The 22,500-nt window shown below is 47.6% G+C and overlaps 1 protein-coding gene across 1 annotated transcript in view; it reads right to left on the bottom strand.

Moving 5' to 3' along the window:
- Positions 1–22,500, bottom strand: part of cntnap2a (contactin associated protein 2a) — a 314,072-nt gene that overhangs the window by 25,464 nt on the left and 266,108 nt on the right. The window contains exons 19-21 of the mRNA XM_030348959.1: positions 14,513–14,731; positions 7,421–7,657; positions 711–944 (exon numbers count right to left, since the gene is read on the bottom strand). Of these exons, the coding sequence (XP_030204819.1) occupies positions 711–944; positions 7,421–7,657; positions 14,513–14,731 (690 nt within the window). The remainder of the gene's footprint in view (positions 1–710; positions 945–7,420; positions 7,658–14,512; positions 14,732–22,500) is intronic.

The raw sequence follows: 22,500 nt of genomic DNA, 5'->3' as shown, positions 1-22,500 counted from the left end.
TAGAACGGACGGTATGGGAGAGAGAGAGAGGACGACATGCAGAAAATGACCCCGGGTAGAATCGAACCCGGGTCTCTGTAAGGAATGAGCCTTAATGGTATGCTCTCTACTCGGGGAGCCGCCGGGCGCCTCCTTATGCTGAATTCTGAGTGCAGAGCAACCTTCAATAAGCCTCAAGGGTCAGTGTAGGAGGGGGTAATGATTGGACCGCAGCCTAAAGTGGTAACCTCTGAATCAAATGAAGTGCTAGGTTCCCGGTTGTATGAACGTAGATCGATACCTTCAATAAATATTGATATTGATACATAAATATTTAATAGTTTCCCCACTGAGCAAGTTCTTTGCAACCGGTGGGGTCGTATAAATAAAAAATTCAAAGCTCATATTCATTACCGGGCTCAACCGTGACCAGGAAATGTAACATTCAACAACTCAAGAACACAGAATCAAGAGTTGTGGATTTCTTTGTTTTGTGGGCACTATTTGAGAAAACTACCTTGCAGGGGCTGTTCATTTGCATTTAGTTATGTGTAAAAGACACATCGATGTAGGTTTGAAATAATGGTGGATCGTCAGTGGATCGCCATTCGACTTAGACAGTCAACAATTACCTGGGGTCTTAGCAAACTGGACAAGCCTTCATCAGCAAAACAATTGACCACAAACATCTTAATCTAACATCCCTATTGCTGAGTCTAAGTGTGTCATACCGTTCTGCCGTAACAATACAGCCAGGTAGTCCTGGGTCTTGGAGCTGACATACATCAGGATGGCCGGTGCGTTGGATGTGCTGAAACTGAAAGCCACTTCCTCCTGTTCCAGAGTGACTTCCTGCGACGACAGAGGATGTGCCATGCTCCAGGCGTCCCTATTGGCTGCAGCCGCTGCTTCGGACAGGAAGTTGTACCTGACCAGTGTTCCCGCCTCAAAGAATCCTCCGACCTCTGGTTGAAGAGACAACACAAGTTCACATGTAACAATTTAGATTAGTTTGGAACATTTTCAATGACTTTTAGTGGTTTCTTTATAATATCTTTTGTGACAAACAGTCAAACGCATTTACATAACATATGGCTAGCGGAAAGTGTAATTTAAATCTTCCAGAAATAATGGACACACACAAACCCACACGAGCACACGCGTAATACAGCCATTACAGGGTGTGTATGCAGTGTGAGTTGAGGTACTGGGATGGGTGTTAAATTAGCCTGCTCTTTAGCATTGCAACTATAACAACATGTTGTTTACCAGTGCATTAACACAGCTAATAACAGACTTCTGCTATTCCAAGCTCTCCATTGATTATTTTGATCAAGAGCGTATCAACGCCATATCTCTCCTATAGTGTGCCTGTGTGTTTGTATTGGCGGCTTTGGTGTGTGTCTGTGTGTGTGTTTGTGTGTTTATGTTGTTAATAGGCACACTAACAAAATCCATTACACTGGAGAGAACAAGCACATTGTGCATGAAATTAAACAGAATGAAAGCAGGGCAATCTGTGTGTGTGTGTGTGTGTGTGTGTATGTGTGTGTGTGTGTGTGTGTTTGCGAGTTTCAATCAATAATCAAATCAATAGATGGAAGGTAAATGGTATAGTGCGCCTTCAATGTAAATAAGTAACTAAGGGTGAGGGAATGTGTGTGTTGTTTGTGTGTGTGTGTCTGACTGTGACTGTGTGCATGTTTACGCGATCACGTATGTGTGTGTGTGTGCATTCATGTTCAAACACCTTTAACACATGTGTGCCATGTAACAGTCGGAATACTTTTGTACGAAATTGGAAACTTGAATCGAGCGGAGAGGCGATATCATTGGAGGTTTGTTTTTTTGGAAATTCGTTCAACCGGATGCTATTTCTTCCGAAACATAAACTACAATAGCCGAGTACGCTAAAACCCGGTATTGTGTACACCTATAACAATGTGCTTAAAACTTGCCCCCCCACTCAAACTCCGGGCGATGCTTGGGGAAAACTCAGAGGGGCACAAAAAGCTGCTCTCGGAGTCCCTAGCGCGAGGCCCTTAATCACATCATTTTGGGCTCATGCACGGCGAGACACAGAGACTATCAAAGGGCATTTACTCTCATTCAATACAAGATTTATGGTCCCCAAAATATACACCGGGAGAGGTCAGAGTAGTGCTTTCCAAAAAATCCAACAAAGTGGTTCAAATTCCAATAGGTGAGGTCTCACGGCTCTGACTTTGCACCTCATGAACCATGGCCACTGATTCGGTTTTATTCACGTACACTCCCAATGCAGCAACCCTGGCAGGGAGAGTTTTTAAATATTCAAACAGCCTGCTGATAGCCTTCGCTTCACTGACACCGACGTTGTCTGTTGCTCAGAGTTCATGCTGTTGGTGACCACCTATCTCCCCCAGACTTTACATTTTTACGGAGTGATAAAAAACTACAAAACAACGCATTGGCCTGCCACTGTGATAGATATGCTCATTAGGGATTCACATCCGTTTAGGGGGTGTTAAATTGGCTGCTACCAAGGCTAATGCTTCGATGGCAGGGCCAGCTAATCTTTCCTTGTTTTCCAGTGTTATTGAACTTTAGGTTTGAAAACTCTGTCAAATTGGAGATTTTATGCTATTTTAAACGCAAATGAGTCAACCCAGACAGAGCCGAGAGGCGGACTTAGCGCCATGGTAACCAGCTTCATTAAATCTGATTCTGTCCCATTATATGATTTCCCTAACTGGATTCAATCGACTTCCAGTTTGTCATTCCACGTCTTGATATTGAGGGGAGATGAGGTCTGGCGGGAAATATTGCGGGATTCATTACATAATCCTGACATCGTATACTAATGCAATTGGTACTATTCATGATTTGCTTTATAATTGATGAATTGTTCCACATAATGCAGGCCCAGGTAGTGTGTGTGTGTGTGTGTGTGTGTGTGTGTGTGTGTGTGTGTGTGTGTGTGTCTGCGTGCACGTGTCAGTGTGTACACTATGATGTGTGTGTGTGTGTGTGTGCATGTGTCAGTGTGCACATTGTGTTGTTTGTGTGTGCTTCTGTCAGCATGTACACTGTGTTGTGTGTGTATGTGTTTGTTTGTGTGTGCATTTGTCAGCGTGTACATTGTGTTGTTTGTGTGTGCTTCTGTCAGCGTGTGCACTGTGTTGTGTGTGTGTGTGTGTGTTCGTTTGTGTGTGCGTGCATATGTCAGTGTGTACATTATGTTGTTTGTGTGTGTTTCTGTCAGTGTGTGCACTGTGTTGTGTGTGTCTGTTTGTGTGTTTGTTTGTGTGTGCGTGCAGATGTCAGTGTGTACACTGTGTGGTTTGTGTGTGTTTCTGTCAGTGTGTACACTGTGTTCTTCCTGTGACCCCTGAGGGCAGAATAGCAAAAGAATGAGAGACTATAATAACAATACAGTCAGGTCCTCGGGGCAGTCTGTAAATATGGATAGCATGGAAATGCATCACGCAATTATGGTTCACTGCACACGTTCTTCAGTCGCAGCGCCATGTGGGAGAGAAGAGGGGATGGATTAACGACAGGGAGGAGAAGGTCGATGACGCCAACAATGGAAGATATGAAACCACGAAGGGATTCTACAAGATCTTCAGAATCTTCAAAGCTTGGGTTCTGATTTCGAAAGCTACTACTGCTCTGTAGACGTTTGTCGTTTGGTTTTTTGCCCATAAAGCACTTTGAATTAGATGTATGGACTCCAATATGGGTAACACGCTCTGATCATTTTCAGCACGACTTTTAAGATCCTCCTCTTCCTCATCCGCTTATCCGTGGTTGGCCCACACTTTTAAGATGCTTTGGATAAAAGCTTGATGACTCAATTCAATTAAAAGTAAATGTAGACAGAAGAAAAGAGAGAGGATACGTCCAAATAAAAAGGAATTACACTGAGGCAAAGAGGTGCACTTAAAGAAAGATTCAAAACGTCCACTGAATCCAAACTTTACACCCTGCGTCATCAACAGACGGTCTGTAACCTAGCAACCCGTCGACTGCTGTTCGACGGTCAAGAGAGGCTGCGTCTCCAGTACAGCTTTTTAGAAGACACTGGACGATGCGCTCCCAATACGCTAAACGCACAGTGAGTAACGAACAGACGGCCCTTATCTCACTGGTCAACCACAGGCGACCGGCCACCGCAGTAACTGCCATTAGGGCCGAGGGACTCGGTACAGTTTACCCAGACTATATACTGTCGGGGTAATTTTGTTCCGCTTTGACAGGGGTCCCTTTGTTGCTCTGTCTTTGTTTGGGAAATGAATAGGCAGCAAGCTATTGCATGGCTGCCAGGATGCTTACAGGTGACCGACACCCCATTGATAAGGCACCTGAAGCCGGCTGGATGAACTGTTAGCGAGGCAACAAAGGAGACCATGGAGGAGGAGGAGGATGGAGGATGGCTGTGCACAGGGGGAAGAGGAAACAAAAAGGAAGAGGAAGGAGGAGGAGAACAGGAAGAAGGCAAAGGAGGGAAGAATGAGAAAGAGGAAAGAGCAGGCAGTGTTCGCCTCCGGGACATAATTGAGGTCGAGCTTCATTCACAACACAAGGCTGTGCTAGTATCCTTTCTATTGCTGCTGTATACATAACAGGCTGACACACACACACACACACACATTGACACACACACACACGCACACACAAACACACACACACACACACACACACACACACACACACACACACACACACACACACACACACACACACACACACACACACACACACACACACACACACACACACACACACTTCATGAAATTAGTTCTTGAGGTCTTGAAATTTGATTGAGTGTGGCAGAATTCAGCGGAGGTCCTTTCATGTCTCACAAAAAGATTTTCCCCCCATATCACCCTTTCGGGCTTGATGCGCGCGCACACACACACACACACACACACACACACACACACACACACACACACACACACACACACACACACTCTAATACTGCACAAGCTCAGCATTTCTTCTGTCATCTTGTCTCCCCCCTGCAAGATATGCAGTGGGTGGGGGATTGAGGGAGCAGGAAATGGGTGGGGTGGTGGGGGGTGATTGATGTGTTGGTGTGGTGACTCACACACCCATCCGGCTTTAAGAAACTAATTAATTCACGTGTTGGGGATCAGCTCTGTGACTAGTAGCTGAGAGAGAGAGAGAGAGAGAGAGAGAGAGAGAGAGAGAGAGAGAGAGAGAGAGAGAGAGAGAGAGAGAGAGAGAGAGAGAGAAAGAGAGAGAGAGAGAGAGAGAGGTACAGTCAGAGATGGAATGAGAGAGTAGGAGGGAGCACCATACGGAGACTGAGGCGTGCCCATATTTGGGAACGCGCTGAAAGCAATTTGGGAGCGAGAGGGAGGGAGAGAATTTGACAACATGGCCTCTGCTGCTTCCCACCCCGAGCATTTCATATGAGAACCTGTTCAAGAGCAGGTGGAGGAGGAGGAGGAGGTGGAGGAGGAGGAAGAGGTGGAGGGACTGGAGAATGAGGGGTAGTAGGAAGAGGAGGAGATATAGGGGCTTGAGGCAGAGGAGGAGGAGCAGACAGAGGAGGTGGGGAGGAGAAGAAGGAGGATGATATCGAGGAGGAGGGGGGGGGGGGAGAACGGGACTTTGCCAGTGCACTCTAACAACGCCCTATGAAACAAACATGAGCTGTTTGTCGCTCCCCGGGAGTTCACTGTATGACATCTCGTCGTCTCCCCCCCCCACCGGCAATTCTACCCCCCCGCCCCCCCCCCTCCACCCTCACCCCTGCCAGTCAAGCGACGGATCACTTCGCGTCGCTTGAATCGCTGAAAATAAATGCTGTTGTGGTTTGAGCGGTTGTTTTGGGCTGGCTCTTTCTTTATGATTATTTTCATCACAAACACAGTGATGAAACGATCGGGGAAAACGCCTCCCGTCGTCAATCGATGCCTCCTCGATTGTGAGCGGCGCGGGGAATCTGGGACGCAGGGGGCGGGGGTGGTGGGGGGGGGGGGCACGATTAAACACATCAAGCGCTGTTGTCGTGCGACCAGCCAGGGGCAAGAAAAACACCCAGATCTTGTTGTTCAGGATGGTAAATCCCTCGGCTGTCGGGGGGCTCTGTGCAACAGGCCTGCTGATCTAAAGATAGGAGCCAAACAATGGAGGGGCCAGGACGCCGCCGCCGCCGCCGCCGCCTTCTGACAGAAAAGCCCCCTCCCCCCCCCCCAAAAAAAACACGGATGACAAGGGAACGTGTGAGCCCAGAGATTATGCCTTGTTTTGGCACAGACTGTGTGCTGTGCCGAAACACTGGCTTGGACTGGGAATGTGTGGCCGTGGGTGTCTGTGTGTGTGTGCGAGTGGGTGTGTGCGTGTGTGTGTAGGGGTGGGTGGGTGTGCGTTTGTGTGTGTGACCGTGGGGGTGTGTGTGTGTGTGTGTGTGTGTGTGTGTGTGTGTGTGTGTGTGTGTTGGTCGGTGTGCGTGTTTGTATGCATGTGTGACTGTGTGTGTATGAGTGTGTGTGCGTTTGCATGTGCGTGTGTGCATGTGTGTGCATGTGTGTACGGTCTCTTTGTGTACACATGGCCACAGAGGACTGCAATGGATCCTCAAAGCATGTATGAAATCCGAATGTTGATTTGATTCATGGCATTGGGTTTAACTGGTATTTGATTATATTTAGACTGATTTGGAGTCTATAACGCCGCTGGTGTCAACACCTGGTCGAGAGGTTTGAAATAAAACTCTCCCATAGCCTAACGCATGAATTATTAATACTTATAAAAAGTATGGCATAAGTGCGCCTGTGTTTAGTGCACTTTATCAGGCAACTGGCGGATTTATCCAAACGATACCAAGGCGAATACGAGTGGATACGCCTGCAAAGGATTTTCAAGGGATCCCATCCAGATTCACAACTTTATTTAGCGTGTGTGAAAATAGCCGACAATTTGTGTGCGATGAATCAAGTACATCCAAGTCTCAACGGAGAGGAATAGAAATGCTTGGGTGAAGGCTGCGATGAATAAATAGACATTTGTGTATAAATATATTGTATATAAATGTGTAAGAACGCTTTGTGCAGTAAAGGAACTCGCATCAACTGCATTGGACCTCTAAAAGTGACCTTCCAACCACACGTGCAGCCCCAGACCTTATACACCTTCTGACCCCCCCAGACAGACACACACACACACACACACACACACACACACCAACTCCCCCAGACACACATACGTCACACACACACCCCAAACTCCCCCAGACACATACACACACACATGCCAAACTCCCCCCCCCAACCAACACATACATACCACCCCCCCCACCCAGACGCACACGCACACACCAAACTATCCCAGACACACGCACACCAAACTCCCCCCCCCCAAAACACACATACACATGAACCCCCCCAGACACACACACACACACTACAACCCCCGAGACCCCCACCTCTGGTGCAGAAGGGTCCGTCGTAGGCAGTGGCGGTGCAGTCGCAGGCGTAGCCGTTGTAGCGCTCCACACACTGGCCCCCGTTGCGGCAGTAGACGCCGTAGCTGGTGCAGTGGCCCTGGCAGCCCGACTTCACCCCCGGGGTGACCTTGGCCCTCTCCTCCAGGTCAAGGGTCACGCCGTTCATCCGCAGCGCGCGGATGCAGCCCAGGAAGCCGCGCTGTCCCCCGGCCGCACCTGTTGTTGAGGTCAGAGGTGAGGGGGGGGGGGGGGGGGTAATAATAATAATAATGGATTAATTAATTATTATCATGTGTTTTATTTTTATTTTCACAAGATAGAGGATACAACAACAAACAACAACAGCAACAATAGTTAGGTTAGTTTCTTTCCTTCCATTCGTAAGAATTTGTCTCTTCATTGATAAGCAATGAATAGACACTTTAAACTTAGGAACAACTGGCTACCAGTAGTTTAAAATGTAGTTTAAAATGCATTTTAAACTAAGTAGTTGATCCTGTAATAGTCTCTGTGAGGAATAACGTTTGTCCGCCATGATGGCCAAATGGTTGTGAAAAAATACGATCCGTCTTTAATGTTCCTTTAAGAGGACCACCAGGCTGGTTACTGGTGGGGGGGGGGGGGGGGGAAGTTGGGAGATAAGGCAGAGGGGGTTTGAGGTAGAAAGGGAAGAAGGAAGGAGTCGATTGTGTGAAGGAATTAAAGGAATTCAATGCGGGGTTCTAGGATACCAAAGGGAAGGGATACAGGTTCAAGAAGACACAGCAGATGATACAGGAGCATGTGTGGAGAGGAGGGAAGGCTTGAGAGAGAGACGTATTCGGACGGTGTTTTAATGAGCATGTGAAAATGAAGGTAAGGGGGAGAAAAAAATCATTAACAAAGTTAGGGTGGGAAGGACGAATGAAAGTCGAAGCATAAAGCAACACGATTTATTTTACTCATATCGCTGCCTTGAGGAAGCCACTGATGTCATGTTTATCGTTTTAATTGTTACTTTGTTATTCAGACAACCTTCCACTGCTTTGATTCCTGGGCTTTTTAAAACCGTGTAATGATCGCCGTGTGATCGTTAGCAGTTTTGCATTAACGCGCGTGCGCGCGCACACACACACACACACACACACACACACACACACACACACACACACACACACACACACACACACACACACACACACACACACACACACACGCTAACGCGCAACCTTCCACCGTGCACACACACACACACCCACACGTACATAAAGTATGCACACACACACACACACCGGCAGACACATACCGTTGCTTACTCTCGGCAAGCAGCCATTTCTCCAAAGTGCCAACATTGTCATTCCGTCCCTCATCCATTTCCCCCATCTACCTGCTCGTTAACGTGGACAGGGTTTGTACATAACATGAAAAAATTCCCACCGCAATGACAGGGTGAGGTAAACACAACCATAAACATACACGTTTCCACATACAAGTCAACACACACTCTTTCTCTCTCTGCCTTTCACTCGTTCTCGTTAATGAGAACCTGAGGCCGTATCGATAAACAAGAAACTCAATTATATCCCACAGATCGTAGAAGGATATCTACCACGACTTGTTAAGAAAAGCTGAAATGGACTCACACACACACACACACACACACACACACACACACACACACACACACACACACACACACACACACACACACACACACACACACACACACACACACAGATGCACACGCACACACACACTCCCTCAGACATATACTCACACACACACACACACACACACACACACAAACGCATCTTTGTGAGCCAACTCATAAAAATACTTTATAGTTGTCCTGCACGGACGCCACGTCCCTCTGACTGGGAGCAGTCCTGCACGTCGCCTCCTAACTGATTTGTCTTCTCCCCGCCGCTTAATGAATCTGTTGTATCCTTGATTGGCTTGCACTCTCTGCCACCTGTTTACTTAGCTCTTAAATCAGCCACTAATTGACTGGACAGCAAGCTGGGTTGGCTAGGGGGGTGGCTGCTTAGCGGGAACAGGAAGCTATACACCCTTCCTTCTAACACACACCCACACCCACAGATTAATGCACCGGCACTCATGCGTGAGTCATATGCATGAGACATATGCACACTTGTGCATATGTACTCATATTGTATACTGGCACATTAACACACACATATACACACACACACATAAACTTATAGAAACACACACATGTAAACACATACACACGCAAATACACGCACATGTAAACACACACACACACACACACACACACACACACACACACACACACACACAGACACACACACACCTATTAACAGATGCATGCATGTAAACACATAAACCGAAAACCCGGTGAGTGTGTGTGTTGAAAGTGCAAGTGTCCTTTCTGTTTCCCCATGAGCAAGATAAACACATCGCTATACAACGGAATAACATTTCCGGAGCCCAACAACCTCTTAAAGTCACGAATGCAGGATCGACAGATTCTACAAAATAATCCCATGTATTAGTTTACAGACAAGCCACCTGCAAAAAGCAATGTGGCTGTCTGTTGGGTAGGGAGAGTGTGGGTGCATGTATATTTATACACAGTCGGGAAACCCGTTCTCCGGAGCCATTTCTGTCCCCGTTCGCATTGCATTCTAACTACTCTAGTGTGATGGCAGATCCCCCAGAAACAAAGCATCCTCTGCCAATGGCCAGACACACACAGGCTGGCACAGGTGTCTGCCGCGGCTGCCAGCGAATGCCACCCAACCCCATACAAACAACGTGACTAGCATTGGTTTGGACTGGATATCGTCTAGGGGTCACACACTCTGCACCGGACCAAAACACAGACCAAAGCCTGTCACTCTAACATCTCCCCTGGGGGGCAAGGGGACAGGAGAAACAGAAGATAGAAAGTAATACGAGCTGCTTTGTATCTTTCGGTTTTTTTGCCGCGATCAGTGGCTTTTAAACGTCTTAAACCGGGGGCTTGTATATATATATACACGCGGGTAATGAGCTGCCATGCCATGCATCCTCCCGGTGACAGGAGGGTTTATTTAAACGAGCTCTAACTAAAGCTTGGTGGGAGCGGAGGTTCCCCTGATGAGAGAGGCGTGCACGCCCTTAAGAAGATGGAGTGCACGTAACCTGCAAAGCCCTGTTTGTTCATTTGAACCTGAGAAAGACGAAAACCGGATTACACACCGTTTGTGTTTCATGTATATGGCTTCCTCTTTTCATTTTTTCCATTTCTTTTGGACAATTATATAAGCGTTTTTTAGCACCGTCGACAATTCAGTCGTTTACCTAACCTTTTTATCCGAAGCGATTTATGGTGAATTTCCTTTTAAGATGGATCCAAAATTTGGCTCATTTGAGGCGCCTTGCTCGGGGCTGGCTACAGGCCGCTGGCTACAGCCCGCCGGCTGTGGACGTTCTGAATCAAAAGGATTAGGGCTAGCGGAGGAGGAAGAGGGGTCACATGACACATTTAAATGCTACCTACTGTCTTGGCAGGTTTGCGAGGCTGGTTTCCCTGGCGATGCCGCCACACACACACACACATGCAGAGGCGAAGCCAAGATGGCCGCCATGCCAGGGCGGATGGAAGCGAGACAAGACGACAAAAACAAACACACAAAAAAAAGAGAAAAGGAAAAAACAAAACAAACACACAAAACAACAAGCCAAAACAAGGAGTGAATAACCCCAAATCATGCAACAAAGAAAAGAGGACAAAACTAACTGTGACAAGCCTATTAAGTAAAAATCTGGCAACAACAACAATGTGATGGGTAGATCGCACGGCGGGGTGATTTATTGTCATATGTGTGCATGCCGTGAAACACTCGCAGCTAACTGAGTGCAGAGAATGACAGCGTGCAGATGGGCCAACATCTACTTCCACAGCCAATCAGAGCAAATGAGGCATTGTTTGGTGAACACTGAACCAGTCCAATGGTTAATGAGAAGCATATTGATCTGGTGGGGGGTAAAAAGAGAGAGAGAGAGAGAGAGAGAGAGAGAGAGAGAGAGAGAGAGAGAGAGAGAGAGAGAGAGGGGGGGAGGGGAGGAGAGAGAGAGAGAGAGAGAGTGTGAGAGAGAGAGTGAGAGAGAGAGAGAGAGAGAGAGAGAGAGGGGGGGAGGGGAGGAGAGAGAGAGAGAGAGAGTGTGAGAGAGAGAGCGAGAGAGAGAGTGTGAGAAAGGGAGAGATGACTAGAGAGAGATGGAGAGTGAATGCGAGATTGGGAGAGAGAGAAAAGGAAAGGAGGGGGAGAGGTGGATAGAGAGAGACGGAGACACAAGGGAGGGAGCTACAAATCAAGGATGGGCGGCGCAGAGAGAATAAGATCAAATAATGCTAGACAAACAAAATAATGGGCCAAGACAGCAGCGGCTCTAATCATGCGTCCTACATCTTAAAACAACATTAATATCAGTCAAACACAATATGTGTGCAGCGGCAGCAGGTATTTACAGAGAATTAAAACGGGTGATTAATGAGCCAACGTGACGTCGGAGCCAGCCGTTTGCCGTCAGTCCTTCACCCCCCCCCCCCCCCCCCCCCCCCCCACCCCCCCCCCCCCCCTCCCCGGAGACAAAAACATGAGGAGATCTCTCGCTTCTCCTGAGGTCAACAGTCCATCTGTAAGCCACTTCCTCTCACCGCAGTCCTTGTCACTTCCTGTCGGCTTTCCTGTGTCACTCCCCCCCCCCCCCCCCCCCCCCACTCACCCCCCTCCCCAAAGCCAGGTGTGGGGGGGATTACCTGGGGGATTACAGATGACATACGAGAGCGTACGACATCTCCTCTTTTTGGAAACCGAGCCCCCATAAGATCACAATCTGCTCTTTGTCCCTCCTCTGTGTCTGTACGTAAAGTAGCACTCTGCGCCATCGCCCCTGCCATCCACGCACACACAAACTCTTTTACGGCGTTCTCCAGGCTTCTGAATTGAGCCCGCGAGACCCCCCTCAGGTGACCTCGGGGCTCCGTTGGGCTCCCGCCACGTTGGCGGTTCTGCGGTTTCACTAGTGAGATGGTGGCTGTGAAGAGTATTCCCTTCGCAGCGCTCTCTGGTGTCGCATGGGTCACCTCTAACCGTACGATAGAGAGATACATGGAGGGCCGAATTGGGGGTTTGATAAAGACGGGAGTAGCCTGGTGGAAGTTAGGCTAGGGGGCTGATGAGACCCTGAAGTGATAATGTTTTATTCAGAACAGGGATCAGAGCGAAGGGTTTGGGGACACGGGGCTGTGGAGTCTGAACCGTCTTCCTCCAGGCGAGGCTTTTTGTAGCGAGAGTGATAAAAAAAAAAAACAGGCCTATCTGCCTCAGCATTTCTTTGACTGCCCATCATCTCTCTCTCTCTCTCTCTCTCTCTCTCTCTCTCTCTCTCTCTCTCTCTCTCTCTCTCTCTCTCTCTCTCTCTCTCTCTCTCTCTCTCTCTCTCTCTCTCTCTCTCTCTCTCTCTCTCTCTCTCTCTCTCTCTCTCTCTCTCGCTCTCGCTCTCTCGCTCTCTCTCCCTCCCTCCCTCCCTCCCTCCCTCCAAAACTGCAGTTCTGGACTATTGACACCTAAGAAAAGGACTCAGAAACGAGACAGAGATGAAGAGAGGGGGGCCTGATAGTCAGCACACACACACACACACACACACACACACACACACACACACACACACACACACACACACACACACACACACACACACACACACACACACACACACACACACACACACACACGCACACACCTCATCGTCTGCCTCCCCTTCTCGGCTCTCTTCCACTCCATAGGAGCTCTACTCTAGCGTGGGGTGTATATATCGACGGAAGGGGACTGGGGACGGGGATAGAGGGGGGCAATAAGACTTTGACAGGCCCAATGTTGTCCCAAATGAGCCGTTCACAGGGAGCTAACCGCTAGCAAGATCCATAGCCTGCACTTTCTATTTCTAACGGAAAATGGGCTTCGGTTGGGTGGGAGAACTACGAGGGGAACGAGAGTGAGAGAGATAGAAAAGTAAGAGGGAGAGAGGGAGAGGGAGAGAGGTTTTGTGTGTTTGTGTGTGTATGTGTTAGCAGAATAGCTATTTAATCTAACATGAATAAACTTTGACCTTCCAGAGTGAAATAGATTGGTTGTAGGCGCGCGGCCAACCGCTAATCTCACGTCATTAACAGCAAAACTTTTTTGGGATGGTGCGATTTCGCCGTCATGTTTTGGAGGGACGGACGTGCGTCTGCATGTAATGCAGGGCTGTGATTAAACTGGAAAGATGGTGGGCGTGTTTGCATGTGTGCGTGATTGTGTGCGTGTTTGTCATTATGTGTGTGTGTGTGTGGGTAATTCCAAGCTCGGTATGTGATTAACAATAACTTAATTAGCAGCGGTGGCTAATCTAGACGAAAGCCTCTTAGGAGACGACACACAGAAGAGCGTGTGTGCTCACAAAATCAATACACGCAACTTCAACTTTATAAAACCATCAGGCGTCTTGGCGGAGTTTAGGACGCCTGTATCTGAGGAGATGTTTTGGAAAATATGTTTTCATTTTAATTAGGAACTCCAGTGCAATTATAATTGCACTGATAATGTGTGAAGTGTGTTGGCTTTGCGCAAACACAATATAATTTCATTGTTGATTACAGATTACAGCGTGAATGGGACTGTCCTTAGACGGACTGTGTGGTTCATTGCGCAACCGTGTTTGTTGTCTTTCATCGGTCGTGGACGATTCGTTTCTATCATTCCTCCGCACTAATATCTGTGCTTAGATTAGTATGTTTCTATTTAAGTATGTGTGTGTGTATATTTCGTTGTATTTACTTTAACTTTCAATGCTTCAGTACATATACTATCAGAAAAATACTTTTGATACTTAAGTACGATTAATATCCGATACTTTTACTCAAGTAGTATTCCTGGGTGAATTTAACTTTTACCAGATTTTGTGGGACGATATCTGTACATTTACTCAAGTATGGCTATTTAATTTGTACTATTGTGTTGTACTACTACTAATGCATGCATCATTATAGTAATGATTCTGACTTCTTTCATCTCTTACCAACGTAGAGCTGACTGAACAGCTCCAGCCGGGTGTGGCCCTGGGGGGGAGCGGGCCGGGACGCCCGATAGGTCAGGTCCAGCTGGAGGACCGCCTCCTTCACGTTCCTCTCGGCCATCACGCGATGCCATTGGTCGTCGTTCAGGGGCGTGGCCGAATGCACCTGCAGCTCCACGGGTCCGTTGCCGACGTCGAAGGAGAAGGAGACGACTGTGGGGGCTGCCGACGGAAAGGAGAACGAGAGAGAGAGTTAGAGAGAGAGAGAGAGAGAGAGAGAGAGAGAGAGAGGGGGAGAGAGAGAGAGAGAGAGAGGGGGAGAGAGAGAGAGAGAGAGAGAGAGAGAGAGAGAGAGAGAGAGAGAGAGAGAGAGAGAGAGAGAGAGAGAGAGAGAGAGAGAGAAACAACTTACTTTAGCAATGTTCCCACTGGCCATTGCTTTATTGGATTCGAATGACTAACACTACCAATACAACTTCACATAAACACATATTACAATTTTGACACACACACACAAACACTACCACGTACACACGTTTGAAGGAAGCGCACACTGTTTGTTATGAAGTACAACCTGAAACACCTTTCCCAATAACTTTCCACAACAGCAATGTAACCTTTCCGTTGCCGCTCCGTGCATTGTTCAATTTATTAATCACATGCTTGATTTGCTTTTGGGATGACTCGTTTGTCTCGCATGGATGTCAGCTTTGAACGCCAGCGACTTCACAGCACTGACTCAGACTAATCCTACACGGCGGCAAGCGGTTTGTCAGGGAATAGTATAGAGTTTGGAGGCTGGCTGAACGCCATGTGATCCCCCTATGGTGTTTACACCCATTGAACACTTCGTCATCTGTATTGTACTCTGATCTGAGGGGTGGAGAGAGAAAGAGAGAGAGAGAGGGAGAGGGAGAGGGAGAGAGAGAGAGAGAGAGAGAGAGAGAGAGAGAGAGAGAGAGAGAGAGGAGAGAGAGGAGAGAGAGAGAGAGAGAGAGGGAGAGGGAGAGAGAGAGAGACGGCGACAGACAGGGACATAGACAGAGAGAGAGAGCGAGAGAGAGAGAGATAGGAGAGAGACAAACAGTCTGAGGGAGAGACAGATACAGAGAGAGGAAGCGCGACAGAGAGAGAGAGAGAGAGAGAGAGAGAGAGAGAGAGAGAGAGAGACAGAGACAGAGACAGAGACAGAGAGCTAGAGAGCGAGAGAGGTATAGGTGTGTGAAACCAACAGGGGGCACTGTTTCCCCTTTTATAAGCAGTTCAGCCCAATCCACATTATTAGCAATGTTTAGGGATGTGTGTGTAATGCGTTATGTGTGTGTGTGTGTGTGTGTGTGTGTGTTGGTGAATACACCAGCTAACCCCAACAGCTGCTTTCAGATATGACATAAGTGTGTAAGTGCAAGGTGACCTTCATCTCACCACTCATCACAGCCATGAGTCAATAACACTGACACTAACTGCGGCTGTCACCGAAAGGCTGGTGAGAAAAAAGTGTTTAAGGGCGTGCGTGCGTGTGTGTGTCCGTGTGTCCGCGACCGCCTGTGCGTGTGGAGGAAGGGAGGAAGCGTGTGTGTCCGTGCGCACCCCAGGACATAGATCACTCGGCTCGTGCTCCATAAAGCACCGCCAGCCCATCGACACCGCCGAAGGCATCCGAGTGGACAATCAGACACAGGGTGGCGTGGAGGGGATGGTGGGTGATAATGGGAAGGGGATGAAGGTGTGGGGCTGTGAAGGGGGGGGGGGGGGGTCGGAGGGGGGTCAGTAACCAGGCCAAGGCCATTCGACAAGACAGCGGTGAATGAAAATTGATTTTCATATTGTCAGCTCGTCAATTTTTGTAGCGGCTCCTTCGCCTCGCTGTGTGGCCGCCGGATCATTAAACCTGGCCCGATTACGCAGCAAATCTACGTTGACGCTGATAAGTGAAGTGGTGGTTTTGGGTACTAAATATCAACAAGTGGTATGATTGTGGGTGATTTGATAACGACGAGGAATATGATCGAAAACATTTCACTCCTTCCTTCCTTTCTCCTCCGTTCCCGTACTGTTCTCGCCTCCTTCCTTCCTTCCTTCCTTCCTTCCTTCCTTCCTTCCTTCCTGCCTTCCTCCCTCCCTCCCTCCCTCCCTCCCTCCCTCCCTCCCTCCCTTCCTTCCTTCCTTCCTTCCTCCCTCCCTCCCTTCCTTCCTTCCTTCCTTCCTTCCTTCCTTCCTTCCTTCCTTCCTTCCTTCCTTCCTTCCCTCCCTCCCTCCCTCCCTTCCTCCTTCTCTCCCTCCAATTCCATACCATCAGTCCAGCGCCTGCTCATTAGATTCTCCCGCCACCCTCCACCCCCCACTCCACCCTCTCCCTCGCCCCCTTTCTGTCCATCCTCTTTCATCTTGTATCTTCTGAGTTCACTTCATCACCGTGGGCTCTGCGTATTTGCTGTGGCGGCACCGTAATTTCCTCTGAGATGAGGTACATGGGCGCGGGGCTCCACTAACCAGAAATAATTGCCGTGCCGTGGATCAGTGGGGACGTGTTGAGTGCATAAAACCTATAAGATAAATCAGTGGAAGACGGCCCCCCCCCCCCCCCCCCCCTCCCTCCCTCGCTGCTGCTGCTGCTGCCACGGCCCCCCCACCATCACCATCACCATACAGCAGATACAACTCAGTGACATGTTGATGTACACACACACACACACACACACAGGAGGGGAGAGAGGTGTAAATAGAGAGAGAGAGAGAGAGAGAGAGAGAGAGAGAGAGAGAGAGAGAGAGATGGATAGAGAGAGAGAGAGAGAGAGAGACAGAGAGAGAGAGAGAGAGAGAGAGAGAGAGAGAGAGAGAGAGAGAGAGAGAGACAGAGAGAGAGAGAGAGAGAGAGAGAGAGAGAGAGAGAGAGAGAGAGAGAAGGAGAAGGCTAGAGAGAGAAAAGTAGAGAAATATGACAGAGAGCGGCGGAAAGAAAAAGAGCGAGGAGAGAAAGGAGTTGAGGGGGGAGAGAGATGAAGAAAGAGAAGAGCAGAGAGAGAAACTGTGAGGGGAGATAAAGGGGAAAGAAAGACAGAGGAAAGAGGCAAGAAAGGGAGAGCGATATAAGTAGAGACTCGAGAGACAGAGATAAGATAAGAGAAGCAGGGAAAGAAACAGTGAGAGAGAGAGCTACATCCAGACAGAGACAGAAAGAGAGTGGTAGAAAAGAGGAGTAGAAAGAGATACATGCAGACATATATATATATATAGAGAGAAAGAGAGAGAAAAAGAGAGAGAGATATACAGATAGAGAGAGAGAGAGAGAGAGAGAGAGAGAGAGAGAGAGAGAGAGAGAGAGAGAGAGAGAGAGAGAGAGAGAGAGAGAGAGAGAGACCGACAGTGAGAGGGAGAGAAAGAGATACAGACAGTGAGAGAGAGAGAGAGAGAGATACAGACAGTGAGAGAGAGAGAGAGAGAGAGAGAGAGAGAGAGAGAGAGAGAGAGAGAGAGAGAGAGAGAGAGAGAGAGATACAGACAGTGAGAGAGAGAGAGAGAGAGAGAGAGAGAGAGAGAGAGAGAGAGAGAGAGAGAGAGAGAGAGAGAGAGAGAGAGAGAGAGATACAGACAGTGAGACAGAGAGAGAGAGAGAGAGAGATACAGACAGTGAGAGAGAGAGAGAGAGAGAGAGAGAGAGAGATACAGACAGTGAGAGAGAGAGAGAGAGAGAGAGAGAGAGAGAGAGAGAGAGAGAGAGAGAGAGAGAGAGAGAGAGAGAGAGATACAGACAGTGAGAGAGAGAGAGGGGCCGGGCCCCCTGACAGGCGTTAGTAAGCTGAATAGATGGGCTCTGTGTGCACAGTGCAACACCAGAGGGCGAGGTGGGGAGCCGTCGCTTATTTTAAACGCCGAACCAAAGCCAAACATACATCAGAATACCTCCACAATGCCGCTCCGACGGCAGGCGCCGGTATATTACATTTTATGCGTGTGTTGTGGAGGGGGTCGGTGCCGTTTCAATGCAAGATGAATGTCTTACAACTTTTTCTCTCGGTTTTTTTTATGCTCCAACTGCCAGCGGATATAAAAACAAAAGTGCCCTCCGCGCTCAGCCCTGCCTGCCTCGTCTATTTGCATAGCAGTGATGGATGCCAGAGTATAAGTCTGTTTGTGTGCGTGTGTGTGTCTGTGTGTGTGTGTGTGTGAGGGTACGTGTGTGTTTACGTGTATGTTTACGTGTGGGTCTGTGTCTCGGTCTGTGTGTGTGTGTGTGTGTGTGTGTGTGTGTGTACGGGTGTCTGTGTGTGTGTGTGTGTGTGTGTGTGTACGGGTGTCTGTGTGTGTGTGTGTGTGTGTGTGTGTGTGTGTGTGTGTGTGTGTGTGTGTGTGTGTGCGTATTAGGGAGATATACAGCTACCTGCCTGGAGGAAATCCAGCTGAGCTTGTTATTCTGTTATTTGTTTATCTATTAATCTTTTAATATGGAGGCCGGAGGAGACACACTAAATATTGTGCGGACTAAGTGGTAACTAAATACTGATAAACGGTTATTGCGTGTGTGTGTGTGTGCCTTTGTGTACATCTGTGTGTGTGTGTGTGTGTGTATGTGTGTGTGTGTGTGTGTGTGTGTGTGTGTGTGTGTGTGTGTGTGTGTGTGTGTGTGTGTGTGTGTGTGTGTGTGTGTGTGTGTATTCGTGAAAAAAAAAATCATCCTTTTAAAAACGTTTACGATTGTTATCACCAATCTATTTCTCTTTTATTAATTGCATTCATTTCCCTCAGTTTAATCTTTATTGTCGTTCATTTCTCACCCAACCTGTGCCCTGCTTGCTCTTCAATCACACCGGAGAGAGCTGCCACACAGCCTGGACCAAGCAACCAAACGCCACTGGAACTGCACAGCACCACACAGGCCTATTAAAATAAAATGCCTACTAATAACAATATTATACTAAAAACTAATAAAGTGATTCATAAAATCCTCCTTAGAGGCTAAACACGAGCACAGAGCACAGACAACATGGACTCATCGCATTGAATTGTCATTTTAAAGAAATGTCCTAAAATGACCCTAGAGGAAGCAGGGTACAATACAGAGGGAGCCCAGTGTGATGATTGCCCTAAATATCTCCGGGAAATGTCTTCAAAAGTTTTTCGATATATATCAACAAGGAAAGCCATTATAAATCCTCAGACGTTATATATATATAGTGTCAAAATGGAATACTGTTTGCCTGATGGCTTGCAGACTATTAAGGTCAGAGTAAAGTCGTGAGTGTGTGTGTGTGTGTGTATGTGTGTGTGTGTGTGTGTGTGTGTGTGTGTGTGTGTGTGTGTGTGTGTGTGTGTGTGTGTGTGTGTGTGTGTGTGTGTGTGTTTGTGTGTGTGTTTGTGTGGCCCTCTTCCTTGCGCCCCTGCTGTGACAGGGCTTGAGCATCCTGCCTTTAATGCTATGTCATTTCATGCCCTGACTGGATTGCAGCAGATACAGTTTAGAACCAGCGAGAGGGCACAGATTATCTTCCTGTTCTTGTGTGTGTGCCTGTGTGTGCGTGTGCGTGTGTGTGCGTGTGCGTGTGTGTGTGTGTGTGTGTGTGCGTGTGTGTGTGTGTGTGCGCCCGTGCGCAATGCAGTGCACACGCTTGTCTACTCTTGCTGTGAGGCTAAGATGATAGCAAAGGGAGAAAAGAGAGGGAATCGAATAATGCGCGACGCTTCAACCCCCGAGAAATACATGCACACCCACACACACACACACACACACACACACACACAGTCGCACACTCTGCTCCGCCTATCGCTCTGTCCCTGCTGTGCTACCATGGGATAGGACACACTTGCAAATTGTGTGTGTGTGTGTGTGTGTGTGTGTGTGTGTGTGTGTGTGTGTGTGTGTGTGTGTGACTGAGTAAGCGTGTGTGAGTGCCTGTAATTATGTGCACATTTGTGTCCATGAGGGTGATGAAAAAAAATAAAACTTTTGGCCAATGTCACATCGGTTTTGTGAGAGAGAGAGAGAGAGAGAGAGAGAGAGAGAGAGAGAGAGAGAGAGAGAGAGAGAGAGAGAGAGAGAGAGAGAGAGAGATGGTTGAGTTTGACTTCAGGAAACAACCGGTGCAGTAAAGCATTCGAGTCCTGGCAGAGTTAAGACGAGCCACATGAGGGTGTTAGGCCTGTGAGCTAACAGCAAACCAGCTAGCCTAACGTTTATGGTCACTCTGATGGCCCCATCTCTTTGGCTGCAGAATCACTTCCATCCATTTGGAACCTTGTTCCCTTGATGTAAATCTGGGGGATTGAGACCAAATGGAAGTCTTTTATATTCAATTGGCGTTCAGATACAAAATGGCGGTGCTAACCCTCCCGCATTGAGCTTAAGACTCACAAAAAAGACCCACTTCACTCGGTCACACCTCCGATTATTCACGTGCTATAATATTCACAGAGTTACGTGCTATTTCGCTACAGCGTGAACTTTCTCAATAATTTATCCTCGTTTATAATCACGCAACACCCGCCCAAGCCTCGGTTAGAAGTGTGCAGAGCTCTTTGAATGCTCAGACAGAGAAAAACGCATTGAGCTTGGCCCACAGACACCATGTAGAAGCCACGGCACGCTGAAGCACTGTGAGGTTAAGCGGCCCTTGTTTTCCCATCACCCCACAGTCATTTTGGAACTAAGATATATAACGCGGCGATGAAAATTGCTTTCATCGTCGTAAGATATGATTCACAGTGGCGTAGGTAAGTTATTAAGTGCCCGGGTACATTAATTGTCATGGGCCCCCCTATCACCCAACACAATTTATTCTTAAATAAAGATGTTGTTCAAATTCCAATTATAACAAATGCACTTACATAAAATGAGTGTTGGTTACTTTAAACCAACAAATTGATTAAATTCACTTTCAACAGATGACAGTATATCATATAATAACAAATCCCCAATTTTATGAATCCATAGTTTTCAACATTTTAAAACTTTGTTAAAAAAGTCAAAGGCATGTCGATTTCTGTAATATCTGTCAGGGGGTTAAGGGAGACTAGTTCTAAACCTATGGGCATGTTTTGAACATCACTCACATGAAGTCCTTTTTGAAGTTGTCATGCAGTGATTAAAAAATAAGTCTATCAAGTATTGCCAACCAAATAGCAAATACTGCCAAAATGGACGGGGTTCTGTGGGACTGCGGACTTGGGTCCAGTCTGGCTCATATAATGTTTTTATTGTTTGGGTAAGGATTAAAAGTAATAAAACTGGGGAAATTAGTGTAACTAGCCATGTCTTCAGGGCGGAGTGGCGGGCCCCAAACAAAACGTGCCACTCAAATCTCACTCCAAGGTCTTCTGGAAGCCTGGTAGCACTGGGAGTTTTCATAAACCTCTGAATTACCATGTAATTGGCCATCCATCAAGACGGTGATGTCTTTTCATGAGCAAATGGCATACTTCATAACACGCTGCAATGATTAATTTAAGGTCTGTGACTAGCAAGTTAGTGATCCGAAGTCTTACAGTGAGTCACGTGACCTGCAGGATCGTGTCTGAGGCACCAGCCTCCTCGTAGACAGAATCGAGGAAATCCTTCCCTTGAAATCAAGCCGAAAATCAAAGCAAGAGAATTTTACTTCTAAAAGTGCACGAATGGTTGGTTTGTGTGTGTGAATATGTAGGTGTGTGTATGTGTGTGTGAGTGTGTATAGGGGTGTGTATTTGTGTCTGGGTCTCTGTACATTTTTTTGTTCGCAGTAGCATCCTTGCCCTCGCTTTATCCACACCACTTGACATGAGAATAATGTGAACGATCCGAATGACACGTGATCTGATTAACAATGAATCATTTGCATTTTTTTTTGCATTTTTCCCCGTGTATGTAACCAGGCCCAGTGGCGGTGCTCCATTGGAATACAAACGGGAGGTTTCGGTAAACACAGATTCATAATGGCCATAATTACAGAACACGGTGATTACTCCAAATCCGGGACTGTCCTCCCTCTCGGTGCCATTGAAAGAGTGCAGCGTTCTGA

Source organism: Gadus morhua, chromosome 23, assembly GCF_902167405.1.
Source record: "Gadus morhua chromosome 23, gadMor3.0, whole genome shotgun sequence".
Classification (NCBI taxonomy): Eukaryota; Metazoa; Chordata; class Actinopteri; order Gadiformes; family Gadidae; genus Gadus; species Gadus morhua.
The sequence above is the reverse complement of the archived record's forward strand: the minus strand, read 5'-3'. Positions and strand labels throughout refer to the sequence as shown.